The sequence below is a fragment of the Urocitellus parryii genome, chromosome 1, assembly GCF_045843805.1.
Source record: "Urocitellus parryii isolate mUroPar1 chromosome 1, mUroPar1.hap1, whole genome shotgun sequence".
Lineage (NCBI taxonomy): Eukaryota > Metazoa > Chordata > Mammalia > Rodentia > Sciuridae > Urocitellus > Urocitellus parryii.
Window position 1 is genome coordinate 265,981,585 of NC_135531.1, and position 15,334 is coordinate 265,996,918.

Sequence of the window (15,334 nt, forward strand, 5' to 3'; positions counted from 1 at the left end):
CCCCCAGGCTGGTTGGGACTAGCAAAGAAGAACAGCAGAGTCCTGCCTCCACAACTACTTTGTGACCAGGGTCAGGATAAGTACATCTTGGGGCATCTAGGCCCTAAGAATGGTGTCCACACATGTGTGTGCTATTGCCTGGACTAACATCCATACAGCAGAGAGGAGTGGGAATGACCTGAGCTTGGGGCAAATCTATTCCTTCACTGCAGGACCTTGGGACTTTTTTCCCTCATCTGTCATCTAGGAATAAAGGTATCCTTTAGTATCCAAGTGGGAGTTGGTTCTAGGACCCTGCTTGGGATAACAAAATCTGCAGATACTCAAATCCTTTATATGAAATGATGTAGCATTCACATGTAGACTACATACATCCTCCCACATACTTCATTTTTTATTTTTATTATTTTTTTGGTGGGAGTAGGGATTGAATCCAGGTGTTCTACTACCAAGCTACATCTCTAGTCCTTTGTATTTAATTTTATTTTTTGGTACTGTAGATTGACCCCAGGGGTGCTTAACCACTGTGCAACATCTCCAGCCCTTTTTATTTTTTATTTTGAGACAGGGTCTTGCTAAGTTGCTTAGAGCCTCACTGCCGGGTTTCTGTTCTCGCCACTAAAAGGCTCAGGGGTCACTCTAGTTAAACTGGGCTAACTGGGCTGCACGAAATAACCACACAAGAGACACAAATACCTTTTTCTTTGGGGTCGCTGTGACGGCTCCTCTGACCTTAAGGGTCGGTAGGAAGAGAGAGAGTGTGAGAGCACACAATGACCCCTTTTATTGAGGAGAAGCTATTCAAATGAGGCAAGGGGTCAGGTTTCAGGGGGCTGAGTCTGTCTTCATGATGTCCACTGTCAGCAGGTTGACTGACATCTGGGTAGGCCACACCCAAGGGCACAGTAAGAGGAGGGGACACACACAAGGCACTTCCATGGAAGATTCTATCCTAAACAGGGCAAGGGGTTATATTACAAAGGAACAGGTGAGCATAGCTTCACCCATGGGGCTGTAGGAAGACACACCCATTTCTGTGACTGAGGGCCTCAGCACCCAGCTGGGGAGTGTAACTCAGTCACCCGTAAGGTTGGCCTCCCACACCTCACTAAATTGCTCAGGCTGGCTTTGAACTTGCAATCCTCCTGCCTCAGTCTCCAAAGCTGTAGGGATTACTGACATGCACCACTGTGCCCAGGTTTTCATTTCATTTTTGAGGTAGGGTCTCACTTAGTTGCTGTGGCTCTCACCTAGTTGCTGAGAGTCTCAGTTGCTGACACTAGCCTCAAACTTTCGATTGTCCTGCCTCAGCCTCCCAAGTTGCTGAGATTACAGGCGTACATCACCACACCCAGCCTCCCATATATTTTAAATCATCTCTAGATTACTTCTAAAACTTCTAATATTTACACAATGTAAATTCTATGTAAATAGATGCTGTACTACATTAATTAGGGAATGATAACAAGAAAAAAGTCTGTATATGTTCAATATAGACCTTTTTTTTTTCAAGATTTTTTTTTTTTTTTTTTTTTAGTACTGAAATTGAACCTGTGCTAGGCAAGTGCTCTGTCACTGAGGTACATGGATGGCCTCAAACCTGCAACCCTCCTGCTCAGCCTCCCAGATAGTCGGGATTACAGGAATGTACCACTGCATCTAGCTTTCTTTTTTTTCCAAAATATTTTTGATCCATGGTTGGTTGATTCCATGGTTGTGGGGCCCATAGATATGAAGAGCCACTATTATAACACTCCCACTATTAAAGAGGCTGTCATAACTATTAGGTGAAATCGTGTTATGGATCAGCTTTGTAAACTGTAGAGCATAAATACAAGTAGTTCTGGTCTGATCCTTAGGTGCATGGTCACAGATGTGACCATCGCACAGATGTTTGCACAGGACGGACCCAAGAACCATGTGTCAAAGTAGAAAACCAAGGGGAAAGGGTAGGGGCACTGAAGAATGATCACAGAGAAGGAGGATGAATCCTAGAGGCTACCATCAGAGCCTGGGACCCTTCCCCTCTTTTCCAATTCATCTCGCTACCCAGCAGGCCCCAGATCTCTCTCTTTGCTGCAGGATAAAAAAGGACAGCATTGCCTAGGAACCTCCCTGACAACTCTTGCTGTGTTGCTAAGCAACTTGGCCTCCTCTTCCAGAAAGAAGAACCCAATGCTCCAGGCTTGGACTTCCAGCCTCTTTTAGCTACTTCTTCTTCTTTCATTCTCTAAGAAGGAAGGAAATTCAAGGCAGGATGTTCTTTGACTCATGAAGGAAGAATTAGGATGCAGAATAGGAGAATTAGACTGACAGAGAAATTGTATGAGCCTGCAGGGAAGGTCCCTGCTTCTAGGCTCATCCTTGTGAGGGGCAATGACAGTCATGGAGCAGCCCTCTGTGCTAGAATCTTTAGGTACATTCTCTGTCCTCAAAATAAACTGAGGAGAAGGGTCTAATCAGCATTTCTATTTTATAATGAGATCACTGAAGCTCAGGGAGAGTAACTAGCCTTCTCAGCCCCACAGGGAATAAGCTGAGATGGGATTTAAAGCCACATCCATCTGAGATCCTTACTCCACCGAGTTGTTAAAGATAAGCAGGGTCACAATGGACCACAAGAACCATTAAAATGCATTTCTCACTTTGTTATTTGTCTGGAACTCATTGTGAGTGCTGGAATTGGGAGTCTGTGCTGGGGTTGAGCTGGGTTTGGGCATTTTGACTTGCATCTTCCTGGGCCTCTCAGAATCCACATATTCTTCCAGGAATATGATGGTGATCAGGGGAAAAGGGGTGGGGGAGGGACTAAAAGCTGGGCCACCGGGGTTTGAACTGCATCTCTGCCACTAGGCAGTTCTGTGATCCTAAACAAGTTATTTAACATTTGTGCATCATTTTCCTCATTCTGTGATCCTAAACAAGTTATTTAACAATTGTGCATAAATTTTCCTCATCTACAGAATGGGAACAATACTAGGACCAATTCCAGAGGGTTGTAAAGGCTAAGTGAACATAAAGCTCTTTGAATAATTCTTGGCATATGAATGTTCAGTGAGTATTTATTCTTCTTATTGTTACTCCTAGGCAGCTTTAGCATATAAAGTTCTTTCATATCCATGGTGGTTAAGAGAACTCACTGCCTCTGGAATCAGGCTGGGCTCAGATCCTGCACTGCCTTTTCTCACTGTGTAACTTTAGAAAAACCTTATCTCCTCTGAGCTGCAGTTTTTTCCTATGTAAAATGGGGGAATAGCAATATAGCAATGTCTACTTCAGAAGATTGCTGTAAGATTGAGTGCAATTTGGGTATTAATCATGGTGATGTTAGTTGCTGTTACAGGAAAAACCTCTTTCCTCAGTTAATAGTCCATACAATAACCATGGAAAGTTATTAGATAATGATTAATAATTAAATAATTAGAAATTTTAGATAAAATGACGATAGACTTAGAGAAAACTAAGTCTTGAAATAGTGTAGACATATTCTCAAGATCACAGAGCCAGTATCTAGTTGAGAACTTATAATTCTAGATTCAGAATATTCCCCCTTCCCTCTTTTTTTTTTTTTTTTTTTTTTTTTGGTGGTGGTGGGTGGGGATTGAACCCAGGGGTGCTTAACCACTAAGCCACACACCCCAAGACGTTTTTTTAAAATTTGAGATAGGGTCTTGCTAAGTTACTGAGCCTGGTTTTGAACTTGTGGTCCTCCTCCCTCTGCCTCCCAAGTTGCTGGGATTATAGGTGTGCACCACTGCACCCAGCAGTACGTTCTGCTCTTACTCCCCAAAGAAACAGAAGAGTCTGAGTCCAGGAGGCCAGTCCATGTGCTGGTGGTTGTGATTCCATACCCAGTCAAGAGGCTGGTTCTTGGCCCAGGACAGTCTGGACTGACAAGGAAAAGTGAGTATGGCCACTGAAGGTCCTCCCCTGAGCATGCAGATTGGGACTAGAAGGGGAGGAAGCGGGAGCTTGCTTTGCTTAATTTCTATTTATTTGTCTAAGAATAGAAAACACTGATAGATGTACCAAGGTACTTACATAATCAATCTTTATAGCAACCCTATGAGGTAGGTTCTATTATTATCATATCCATTTTACAAATGAGGTCATTGAGGCACAGAGAAGTAAAGGTCACATAGCTTGTGATAGAGCCAGCACTCAAAACCTGGGAAATGCAGCCCTTGCTCTTAACTGCCTTGCTATGCTGCCTTCATATATATGTATGTGTGTGTGTGTGTATATATATATATGAATAATTATATATATATATATATATATATAATTTTAGTTGTAGTTGGACACAATACCTTTATTTTATTTATTTATTTTTAAGTGATGCTGAGGATCAAACTCAGTACCTCACACGTGCTAGGCAAATGCTCTACTGCTGATCCACAACCCCAGCCCTGCTATGCTGCCTTTTGATCATAAGAATAGTATGCTAAAAAAGAAGGAAATAGCAAACAGGGTCCAGCCGGAAATAATTCCCAGAAATAGAAAGAGTTGCAGTTGATGGGATGTTGAGCCACTTTCCTCTGGTTTTGAGACACACTGCTGAGGTTGGACATGCCACCCAAGTCAAGATATAGTAGACCCTCACCTCCACTCCTGAGCACAGTGGTCTACTCCAAGCTTGTAGAACGCAGGTAGGAAACTAAGGCTGGCAGAAGGCAATGGGATAACTCCTGACAAGGAACAAACACATGGAGACACTTGTGAGACAAGCTGTCAATCAGTCCTTCTTAGCCAGTTGTCTTCTGTTATGACTGGACAACTAGACAGTGCACGCCTGCAATGGGGAAGTAGCAGTTCATGGTTACATGAAAAGCTCTCCAACACGAGAGGATCTGGTGGAGTGGGAAGCACCTGAGCTCTGGGGTCCACTGCTGGGTCAGCCACTGAACTTCAAGCCTGTTTCTTCATCTGAAAATTAAGGTAATACCCCCACCTGGTAAGGTTGTAGCCAGATCAAAGGAGACACCACCTGTAAAGCATCAGCATAGGGCAGAACCTGGCACAAAGTCAGGTTCAATGAATGGGAAGGTATGCTCTGATTGTCAGCAGGCCCTCTTGACATGAATTATAAATACTTTAAGGAGCAAGCTAACATGGGTTTTGATGCATTTTAAAGTCATATCGATGGGAAGATGGCCAGGAGCACAAAGGCTCTGATAAAAAGACATCACAGCTGCCCAAGTGGATGTGTGCCTATTAGCTAATATATTAGAAAGTACTCTGCCAGCCTAGGTGGCATGGTTTCTCCATGACCTTGCAGTTCTCAGAGAGCATGAACACAGATGCCCTCTTCCTCACTTTGCCTGTTAGCAGGCCTTACTATCTTATGTGCAAGTGAAGGCAGGCAGGGGACGGAGCACTTGTTACTGGAGGAGCATGGTTCTGCCTGATCCTGCATGGAAGTAATCTTAAAACCAAAGTGATCAAGGGTTACTCAGGACTATGGAGAAGTGGGGAAATGTCTGGCAGGGGAAGCAGATGGCACATGTCCTAGAACAAGCCTCGAGACTGTGGCCAAGTCATTTAACATCATGGGCCTTGGTTTAATTAACCTCCAAGTGGATAGAGTTGTACTGCTCAGTCTTCCTCCCTAAACTTGGAGGGGAACAATAAAACAATGGATTTGAAAACATTCTGAAAAATATGTAGTGCAGATCTATGGTTAGGGGCAGGGAAGTGAGCCATATTTTCAACAGTGACCTGAATGAGGTGATAGACAAAAGACTGAGAACTTCAGGGTACGCAAAAGGGGCTGGACCTTGGATGGGGACAGGAAGCAATGGTGGAATCAATACTTTGAAGGGCCAAGGACCAAGGGGTTCTCAGTGATGACAGGCCTGGATTATAAGAAGCTGCATGTGGTAAGAGAATGTCTTCTTTAAGGCTTGGGTCAAGACCACAGACTTAGGGCTCAGACACCATCAGAGGAGCAGGGGAGCTTCCAGAGCCAAGGCAGCCTGGGGAGAAGGATAGCCATCTTTAGGATGTTGAAGCCAAATTTGACCTAATAGATCACCTTGAACAGATAATTTCCAACCCTTGAAAAACAGTTTTGTTTGTTTTATTTTTGTTTGGAACAGAGGTGGCTTCTGAGATTTTATAGAGTAGAGTTTGCAAATCTCTGGTCCAGCTTCATTATTTTAATGAGATGAGAATGGAACCATAGAAAAGAGATATGATCTTCTGAAGGTCACATAACAAGGTAGTCGCCAAGCTGCAACTGGAACGTAGGTTTTCTGGTTTTCTGTCCTATACCCTACCCCCTGGGGCCTATAGGACATAATAGTGGGGATCCTGCTTAAACCAGAATGTGAGATGAGGAAAGCAGAATGTCATTGCATTTAAAAAGGCATAGAGAAGAGGAAGGAGATATGGCAGTTATCAATAGCGGCCTCTGTGTAAGGAGATTGTGGGCAATTTCCCCCAGGCTTCATTACATTCTTCATCCAACCAATATTTAACAGGTCTTACATAAATATTTTTCAAAATTTCTACATTAACTATGTGTTATGTGGAAAACCATAAAGATGAAGTGAAAAATAAAATGAACATGGATAAAGGCTCTCTCCCTAGGTGGACATGGGTGATTGATGGTCTCTCTGGGAAGGGGCACTCAGGCCCAACCCACAATTCTAATTGTCCAGCCTTTCATCTGCATTTCCTTTTCCACATGGAAATCTCAACTGCCTTGTGGAGGCTCCACAAGGCATTCTCCCACCTACCAGGAGCCTTCCTTCCCAGAAGAGACATGACCCTGGGAAAGAAATACCAGGACCCTGAAGGGAGAACCAGGTGATCTCCTTAGGGTGCAGCTTTAAAGCCTGGCATCACTTCAGGAGCCTTCCTCAGGGTTGCTTTCCTCCAAGGGAAGGCATTTAAGGCCACTTCCCAGCCAATACGTTTTGGAAAAGCTGAGAAGAGAGCATAAGGACGGCAGGCCATTGGGCACAGTATTCAGAAGAGCCTCCTAGCCAGAATGATCCACTCGATCCGCTTCCCGGACTTCCCAAGGTAGGATCTGTGGTGAAGGGTCAGGATTCCTCTTTTCACCCTCTTCTCTAAAGTCTGAAGGAAGTCTGGGGCCAACCTGGTCCACTTGTTCTCAGCCTGGACAAGCACGAGAGGTTCCACCACGTGGCGCCCAAAGCTTTCACAAGTTTAGGTGTAGTGCTGGCCCACCCTACCCTCCTCTGACCAGCAGAGGGCGCGCACCACCCGCGAGAAGGAGAGGTCCCCAGCAAGCTCTGGCAGCTAGCGCAGGAGCTGGTGATAGTGAGAGCTCTTCTAAACAAAACAAAAACCCGAGGAGGCGGATCCAGAGAAAAGATAGCCACAGCTATTGGGGGCAGCGAGTGGTCTGTAAGGGAGAATGAAAGAAGGTCGGGGAGAGATGGATAAGATGGGATGGTGGGAGAGGGAGGCAGGGAAAGTTATGAATGTGGGAAGGGGATGGGATGGAGGGGCTGGTGGGAGGTTGAGATAGGATGGAGATAAGACAAGGTAGGATGGAGGCTAGGCGAGATGGGGGAATGTGGAATGTGTGGAAGTTGGGGTGGGATGGGGTGAGAGAAAAGCAGGGTGAGAGGTGGAGGGTGCAGAAAGGGCCCACCACCCGGCAGCTCCTCGCTCCTAGTCAGCAGCACCCAGGCTGCTGAGCTCTTCATTGGAGGCCTTTCTGCTCTGGCCTGGGCTGAGCCTCTCCCTTCTTTCCCCCTGATTGAAGGGTCCTGGTGGAGCAAAGAACAGAGAAAGGAGGCAGCAGGGAGCTTGGGAGCTTTAATGGGGGCTGGAAGGAAATAGAAACACACTGGGCCCCCTTCAGCCAGATGTGGGCTCAGAACCAACGGGAACCACAAGTCTTGGGGACAGTGGACTTTACCAACCTTTTTGCCCGGGTCGGGGAAGAAGGAATGTAAAAGGCCTCCAGGTGCTGGGATGAGGCAGCTCCGTGGGGAAGAGAAAAACAGAAGATTTGGAACTTAAAGGGGGGGGTGGTGGTGATGAAGGGGGCTTCTAGGAACCAGAGGTGCTGGTAGAGGAGAGAAAAAGACAAGGGGCTCAGGCTTTTTAGGATCTAGAGACCTAGAAGAGAAAAATTAAAAGGAGGGTCACAGTCGGGGACAAGGGGCGAGGAGGGGCAAATCTATCATTTAAGGAGGACGAGGAGGCTTCGGAATCCTTCCCCCAGCCCGGAGCTGGTGCTGCAGGTGGAGTAAAATCTGGTTCAAGGAGCGTCGGGGGAAGCTCCGGGCTCCCTCTTCGGGCTGTGGACAGGTCTGGGCAAGGCTCTGGGCGAGTGGGAGAGGCTGCGCAGCACCCCGCCGCCCCGTCTAGTGGTAATGGCCTCCCAAATGCGAGGCTGCGGCCACCGCGCCGAAGGGCCCCGGTGGAGGTTGTAAGCCGGGACTGGGGTAGAGCGCGGCGGTGGCTGCGGCGGTGGCAGCCGGGTTCGGGCCGGGCCAGTAGGAGAATCCGGCGGGCGCGACGCCGGCCGAGGCGGCCATGAGGTTGAGTTTGGAGAGGCCGGGGAAGGGCAGCGGGGCGAGGCCTGCGGGCAGCTTGTAGAGCGCGCCGTCCTGGGCGGCGGCGGCGGCCGCGGCGGCGGCGGCGGCGGCGTGAGCGTGAGCCGGCGGCGGCTGGCAGGCCTGCGCCAGGCCCTGGAAGTCGAAGCGGTAAGCGTAGCGCTTGCCGTGCACCTTGCTCATGATGTTCTTGTCGTAGTAGTAGCGCAGGGCGCGGCTCAGCTTGTCGTAGTTCATGTTAGGCTTGCTCTTCCGCTCGCCCCAGCGCCGCGCCACCTCGTCGGGGTCTGTGAGCTTGAACTCGCCGTGGCCGCCCTCCCACGCGATGCAGCCGGCGTTGGCGCGGTCGGCCAGCAGCTCCAGCAGAAACTGCCACAGCTGAATCTGCCCGCTGCCTGTGGAGAAGGGGACGGTCAGCCCCGGGGCAGAGGGGAAGGCTGGAATTAGGGGAAAGATGGGGGGAAACCAGTCCAACTGGGGGGGGGGGACCCAGAGTCGGGGAGAAAGGGTCGTGTCCAGCGGTGCTGTAGCGGGCTGCCAGAGCGACTGGTCAGGGAAGGGCCGATGGTCTCCAGCAGCTGTAGCGCTTTTGCCACAATGCAAACACAGCTTTTACTCAGGAGGTGTAGCCCCCTGGGCGGATGGTTTGGGAGAGGAAAGAGAGAGGAAGACCCTTCTCCTCCTTTGGGAGGCCAGGGTGAACCAAGGCCCTTAGCCTTATAAGGTGAGCAAGGGCCAGATATCACTTCCTCCTCAGCTGCTCAGGGCAGAGCCTACACAACCACACCGGGCAGCCCTGCCGGGTGGACTGCAGCATCTCAGTTGTGCTACGTCCAGATTCAGAGGGAAGGGCCAACAGGATGACCCCAGCCACTACTGTTCAAGGCCCAACCACACACCAGTGCCCACCACCCAAAGGCATAGGATCAGACCCGGCCTGAGGTGTTGTGGTGGGCTTCCTTGAGGCACCATGTCAGGCAGTAATGAGGACATAAATCTTGTATACTTGAGAGGAGGGGCAGACTCTAAGGCTCCCTATCCCAGCCCCCTTTAGGTAAGCAAAACTCTGTGCTGGCAGTGCTCACCCTTTGGTCTCCTTTTTCGTATCAGGCGGGACTCCCTGTGTGGGAAGGTGCCATAATCCCCTAGGGCCTAAGGGATAGCTCTGGGGAGGGGAGATAGGACAGAAAAGCTGTTGTACTAGGCCCCAGAGTCCTCCCATTCTTGGTCAATTTGTCTCCAGATTTCCGGGTCCAGGAAGTGGCCAGAAGGTTTTCCCTGAAATTCTCCAGGATTTCCTTCTCTGTCTTGGGGCCTCAAACTTGAAAAATCTTGTTACAAATCCTGCTCCCAATAAAGATATTGTGTCCAACTACAATTCAAAATAAATAAATTTTTAAAAAGGGGGGGCTGGGGTTGTGGCTTAGCGGCAGAGCACTCCCCTTGCATGTGGGAGACCCTGGGTTCGATCCTCAGCACCACATAAAAATAAATAAGTGAAATAAAGATATTGTGTCCAACTACAATTCAAAATAAATTTTAAAAAATCCTGCTCCCTTTTAGAATAAAACGGATTTTCCTCAAATTTGTTTGATTATTGCCTCAAATCCAGCCTGGTGAACCTCTCCTCCTTTTCAACCACTTGCTTTGATCCCGGGGCTTCCTTCACCTGCAACTTCAACCCCAGTCCCTCCATGTCAATCCAGCAAGGAGATACTTGGCTCTGGGTGTGGCATTGAGTTTGGGGATCGGAAGCAATGGAAGGTTTAGGTTAAAATGTGCACCTGGCACCAATTGCTGAGCAACACCAGAGATTTGGAAACCAGTCCCTGTTGGGCAGTAATGTCCCCTTCCTTGGGGGAAAAAGAGGCTGCCAACCTCCATTCTGTAGGTGCTGTAACTTGGTGAGATCTAGAATGCTGATGGGTGGGTGGGGCGGGGGAGAGAAGTTGCTTGGAGGACCAGCCTCAACTTGGTATTTTAGTGGTGGGGCAGCGCCAACAGGCAAAAATGGGAGTCAACCACAATTGCACCCCCAGACTTGACCTGCAGAGATGCTGGTAAAGCAGGAAGCACCAGCAGGGTTTTGGATACCAGCAGTCCAGCCTGGAGGTGTCTCTCTGGGTCACCTTGCCAGGCTGTGCTCCAGGCTTACCCTCCTGCTGCTGATAGCAGCCCTCAGGCCCTCAGGCCCGGTCCCCAAACCTGGAAAACTATATGCAACAGAAAAAGATCTGAGCGGCCAGGATACTTTCCACCTGCCATGGCTTACAAACAGTCCTAGGATTTAGAAAATGAAAAAGCCAAAGGCCAAAGGAATGTTTCCCCAAAGGCTTCCTTACATTCAGTCCAGGACTCCAAGCTTTAAAAAACCCAAAATCCACATCGCTCCCACCCTGTCCGGTGGCAGTAGCAGCCGTTCTCTTGGGGTCCATGCCGAGCCCCCATTCACTGCCCAGTATTCACTCCAATTGCCCAGTGCACTGGCCAGCTCACCTTTTTGCACCGCAGGGCTCAAAGGCCCCCAGCTCGGGCTCTTCCCTTCCTTGAAGAGACCGTCTCCGACGGGATCTGCGATAGCAGAAGAAAAGAGTCAGGCGGACCCGGCGGAAGTTGTGGACTTGACCGAAAGGGCCCGGGGCCAAATCTCCAGGGTCTCTAGTGTTCTGGGGGCCCGGGCCACCCAGCTCCTCCTCCGGGAGCCCGGCCCCGGCGCGTGCCGCGCAGAGCCCCTCCGTAGCGCCCAAGTCAGGAAACGCGTCCAGGAAAAAGGAAATCCGTTTTCCGAAGGGGCCGGCTGGAGCCTTATAAAGCCGAGCGGGGATTGCGCCAACTGAGCTTGGGCGAGCGGAGCCCCTCGAAGAGAAGAGGAGGGCGCTTGAGGGCCTCGCGGGTGCGAACGTTTGGAGGACCAAGGTGAGGAGCCTTGAGGGCACAGGGGCGACTCCCTGCGTCCTCGCATGGCTAGAGCACAGAGTCCTCCACCACATGGAAGACCTCTGCTCCCCCACCAGGCTTTTCTGGGCCCCTGAACCCCGGTCTCATCCTCCTAGGCTCTCAATCGGCTCACTTCGAATCCTCCAGACCCACACCGAAACCGCAGAGTTCTCTATCTACCTTTAAGGTTCCTTGCATGTCCTAAATTGCAATCGGTCCCCCACCCCGCAATCCGAGTGTCCAGATCGCATCCTTTTCGTTTGGACCCCACAATCCCCTTCCCCAAGCCCTAGCCTAGACTTCCCGCCCAGGGTCCTGGTGCCTCCAGCCTTCGGCTGGTCCCTGGTACCTGGCAGGTACATGTTGATCAGCAGGGGCTGGGAGGCGCCGCTCTGTCTCATCGCTGCCGGGGACTGGGCGGTGGGAGATGGGGGGGCGGGGAAGGGGGGCGCGTCAGGCTTTGCGCTTCGGGGGCACCGATCCCCGCCCGAGGCGACAGTGGGTGACAGGGAGGAAAAGACTGCGCCGGGTCCGGCAGGGCCTGGCGGGAGGGGGCAGCCCGGGTGTGGCGGGGGTAGGGGTGGGGGTGGGGGTCCTGGAGCGATGATCCCAGCTATGGTGCGGCTTGGAACCCTCCGGTCCCCGCGCGGGCAGGGGCCGCAATTTCCGTTTTAATTAAAGTGCGGCCGCCTCGGCCCCCCGGACCCCGCCCCCGCCCCTCTTATCTTCCCATCGCAATAAAGTCTCCAACGCGCCCTGCCACAGCCAAGCGCACCCGGCAGCCCCCCGCGTCCCGCAGCCCGGGAGACGCGCGGGGGATGGGCCCTGGCCTCAAGCTCCGAAGGGGGCAGCCAGCGCGTTTCTTTTCCGCCTCCCGATTCTGCAAACACTGGAGGGACGGGTATACCTGTCCCTCTTGGGACCCCCAGACCACAGCCCCCTCCCCAGAGCCTTTCTTCCAGCCCGCTCCCGCCCCTCTTATTGCTCACTCTCCTCCCCCTACCCCCACCGGGTTCCCGTCTCCAGGCTGCGTTATCTGCATCTTCACTTTTAAATTTCCGCTTCCCTCCCTCTCGCCTGTCGCTGCGCTCCCGGCCTTGCAGCCGTTGCTCCCTTTATCTCTGCCCACCCCCGCGCCTTCTCCCTCCCTCCTCGTCTCCCACTCTCTGCTCTTCCCTGGAGACCCGATCCCCTTCCCTGTCTCCCCTTGCTTTCACCGGTTTCCTGCCTTTCTGTGGTCCCAAGCTTCAGGCGGGTCTCTGGGGCATCTCCCTTGGCAACTTCTCCTGGATTACCCTCTCCTTTCCCTTCCCCCCCTTTCTAGGTCTCCCCTTGCCGTCTAGTCTCTGCCTGGTTTCTGTCCTGCTCCCATCTCCCTTCCATTTCCTTTTTCTCACCTCTCCTTTTCTTATCCATTCACTTTCTGCAAATTGGTTGTGGCTGGGTCTACTCCAGAGACACTGAAAGTCTATGCTGGCTTTTCTTGGTTGACTCCCGACTGCCCCTTATACTTCCCCCTTCAACTACTTCTCTCCCATCCTTATCCATTCCCTATCATCCCAGTTTGTCCCCCAACCCCACTTTCACTATCACTCCCATGCTAATTAACCCTGAACCAGGCTGTAGCAGTACAAGTGTCAAGATAGGACTGGCTGGGCATGATGGCACATGCCTGTAATCTCAGCGGCTCAGGAGGCTGAGGCAGGAGGATCATGAGTTCAAAGCCAGTCTCAGCAATGGTGGGGCACTAAGCAACTCAGTGAGATCCTGTCTCTAAATAAAATACAAAAATAGGGCTGGGGATGTGGTTCAGTGATCCAGTGCCCCCGAGTTCAATCCTGGTACCGCCTCCCAAAAAAAGATAGGAAGGTGCACTGTACATGGCATCTCCTAGCTTGTGCAAAGAAGCTGATGTGGTTCTCTGGTAGTCTAGGGTTTCTGGGTACCTCTGGGACTTCCTGGCTCTGAAGGAGGAGACTAAAGAGAGATTCTAGCCGAATGAAGAGGGGACCCTGGGTCAGAAGCACACTTCTGTGGCCATGCAGTACCCTGTGACTACTGACAGAATTAGTTTATGGACCCTGGTCCTAGGCTACCTGTTTGAGGATGGCTGGGTTTCTGCAGTGCCCTGTACCTGTGCTTACTTGTTATAACTGCTGGAGTGTTCACTTTTGCTAGTAAATGGTACAAAGGAGCCAGAGAGGACTGTGGGAGGGCAGAGTCTTGGGGAGAATATGGAGGATCCCAGACCTCAGGGAATCCTAGGAAGATGGGGATAGGGGATTCGGGACATGTAAAACAGAATCTGGTGGAGCAAAGGGAGGGATTGGGATGTTTCCTGGGGATGAAACTCTCAACTCTACGGGAGAAGAGGACTTGAAGGTAGGGCCAAGATCACATGACCTATTGTTACTGCTTTCCCCAACCACTATTGACAAAAGACAACAAGGAACAGAAGGAAAGAGCTGGGAGAGCTGGGAGGCATCAAGGTTTACCCACTTAATATTCTTAGCAGGAGGCAGAGGCAGAAGGAAGAGGCATTCAGGGGATCTACCCAGACAAACCAGCTCTGAACTAGGCAAAGATCAGCAGTGCAGGCTTTGTTCCCAGCCTGACCAAAATCTTGGGTGCTGACAGGTGGGACACTGGCAAAAGTTTGTGTGTAGGAGGGTAGTTTCTCCCTCTTCGCCTGGGTCTTGACCTCCTCTATCCTGTCCTGCTGCAGTGCAGTCAGGGTTTAAGCCAGCGGAGAGTACTTGGTGGGTTCTGTTCTACCCTGCTCCTACATGGCTGGTATGTGGTGGTGATAAGTACTCCTACATGGTGCTGGTAAGTCTTCTTAAGACCCCACTCCCTAATTGCCAATGGACGTGGGGAGCAAAGCCTGAATCCTCAGTCCAGGAAAACCTAAAAGATCCATGCTGGTGAAGGCTGCAGCGATATTACCTTCACCAGCTTCTTCAGTATACACAAACCAGTGCCTTGTTCATGGTCCTGCTCATGGTCCTGAAGCCATGTTGTTGATTCTCCCCAGTGACTACAGAACCCCCTGGATGGAGGGCAGCTCAGTTAAGTACAGGCACCCAGATCTCCCCTTTTCCCATGGCTCACTCTGGGAAGCAGGCTGCTGGATTCTGAAGCCAATTTATATGGGGTTCTAGGTTCAACCCCTGGCACCCTCCCGTCCTGTTTGTGTGACTCTGGAAGCAGCCACACAAACCCTTCACTGTACTTTTGCCTTCTTATCTATAAAGTGGGAATTATAATACTTGCATATAGAATTAATAGTTTTATATAAGATAATCTATGTGAAGTGTATAGATGAGGTTCTATACTTCTACCCATTATTACTATTATCATTCCTCAAGGGGAGGGGAGGAGTCTTGACCATCCAGGAACCTCACACTTGTCGGAGGCCCATAGAAGTTTCGGGTTCTGCTGACACCTGAGGAGTTAGCATACAGTTCACATCAACCTCCACTTGCCTGGATTTTACATTATGAGCCTGTATTCAAAGCCTGGTTTTGTCATCAAGTAAATGAGTGATTTCATCAAATCTCAGGTCCTTCATTAGTGAAACAGATGAAAAATAGAGGGTATTAAGAGAATTCAGGTGCAACAGGGGCCACAAACTCTAGAGGCCACTCAGGTGTAAAGCAGAATCCATACCCCACCTATAAGTTTGTCCTTTAGTGCCCCAACCCAAAGACTCATAAGGGGCAAGGGTAGGAGGGCCCTACATGGACTACCCCAATACTCCTTCATAATACCACAAACCTTTTCAGGGGTTTCCCATTGCATTCATACACCAATCCCTTGAGACACAAGAGGCAGGGACCAATAGCCTCAGTTTGAGA

The 15,334-nt window shown here is 50.4% G+C and overlaps 1 protein-coding gene across 1 annotated transcript; it reads right to left on the bottom strand.

Moving 5' to 3' along the window:
• Positions 1–8,348: 8,348 nt before the first annotated feature.
• On the bottom strand, positions 8,349–11,878 carry Fev (FEV transcription factor, ETS family member). The gene is made up of 3 exons (XM_026390453.2): positions 11,827–11,878; positions 11,037–11,111; positions 8,349–8,935 (listed from the first exon to the last, which is right to left on the bottom strand). The coding sequence occupies exons 1-3, from the start codon at positions 11,876–11,878 to the stop codon at positions 8,349–8,351; spliced, it is 714 nt and encodes a 237-aa protein (XP_026246238.2).
• Positions 11,879–15,334: the final 3,456 nt, after the last annotated feature.

Bases quoted from the DNA above. Each gene is read 5' to 3' on its own strand.
- Fev (XM_026390453.2), bottom strand. From the start codon at position 11,878: ATGAGACAGAGCGGCGCCTCCCAGCCCCTGCTGATCAACATGTACCTG. The intron at 11,112-11,826 runs GTACCAGGGACC...CTGCTATCGCAG, and splicing joins GATCAACATGTACCTGCCAG to ATCCCGTCGGAGACGGTCTC. The intron at 8,936-11,036 runs GTGAGCTGGCCA...CCTTCTCCACAG, and splicing joins GAGCCCTGCGGTGCAAAAAG to GCAGCGGGCAGATTCAGCTG.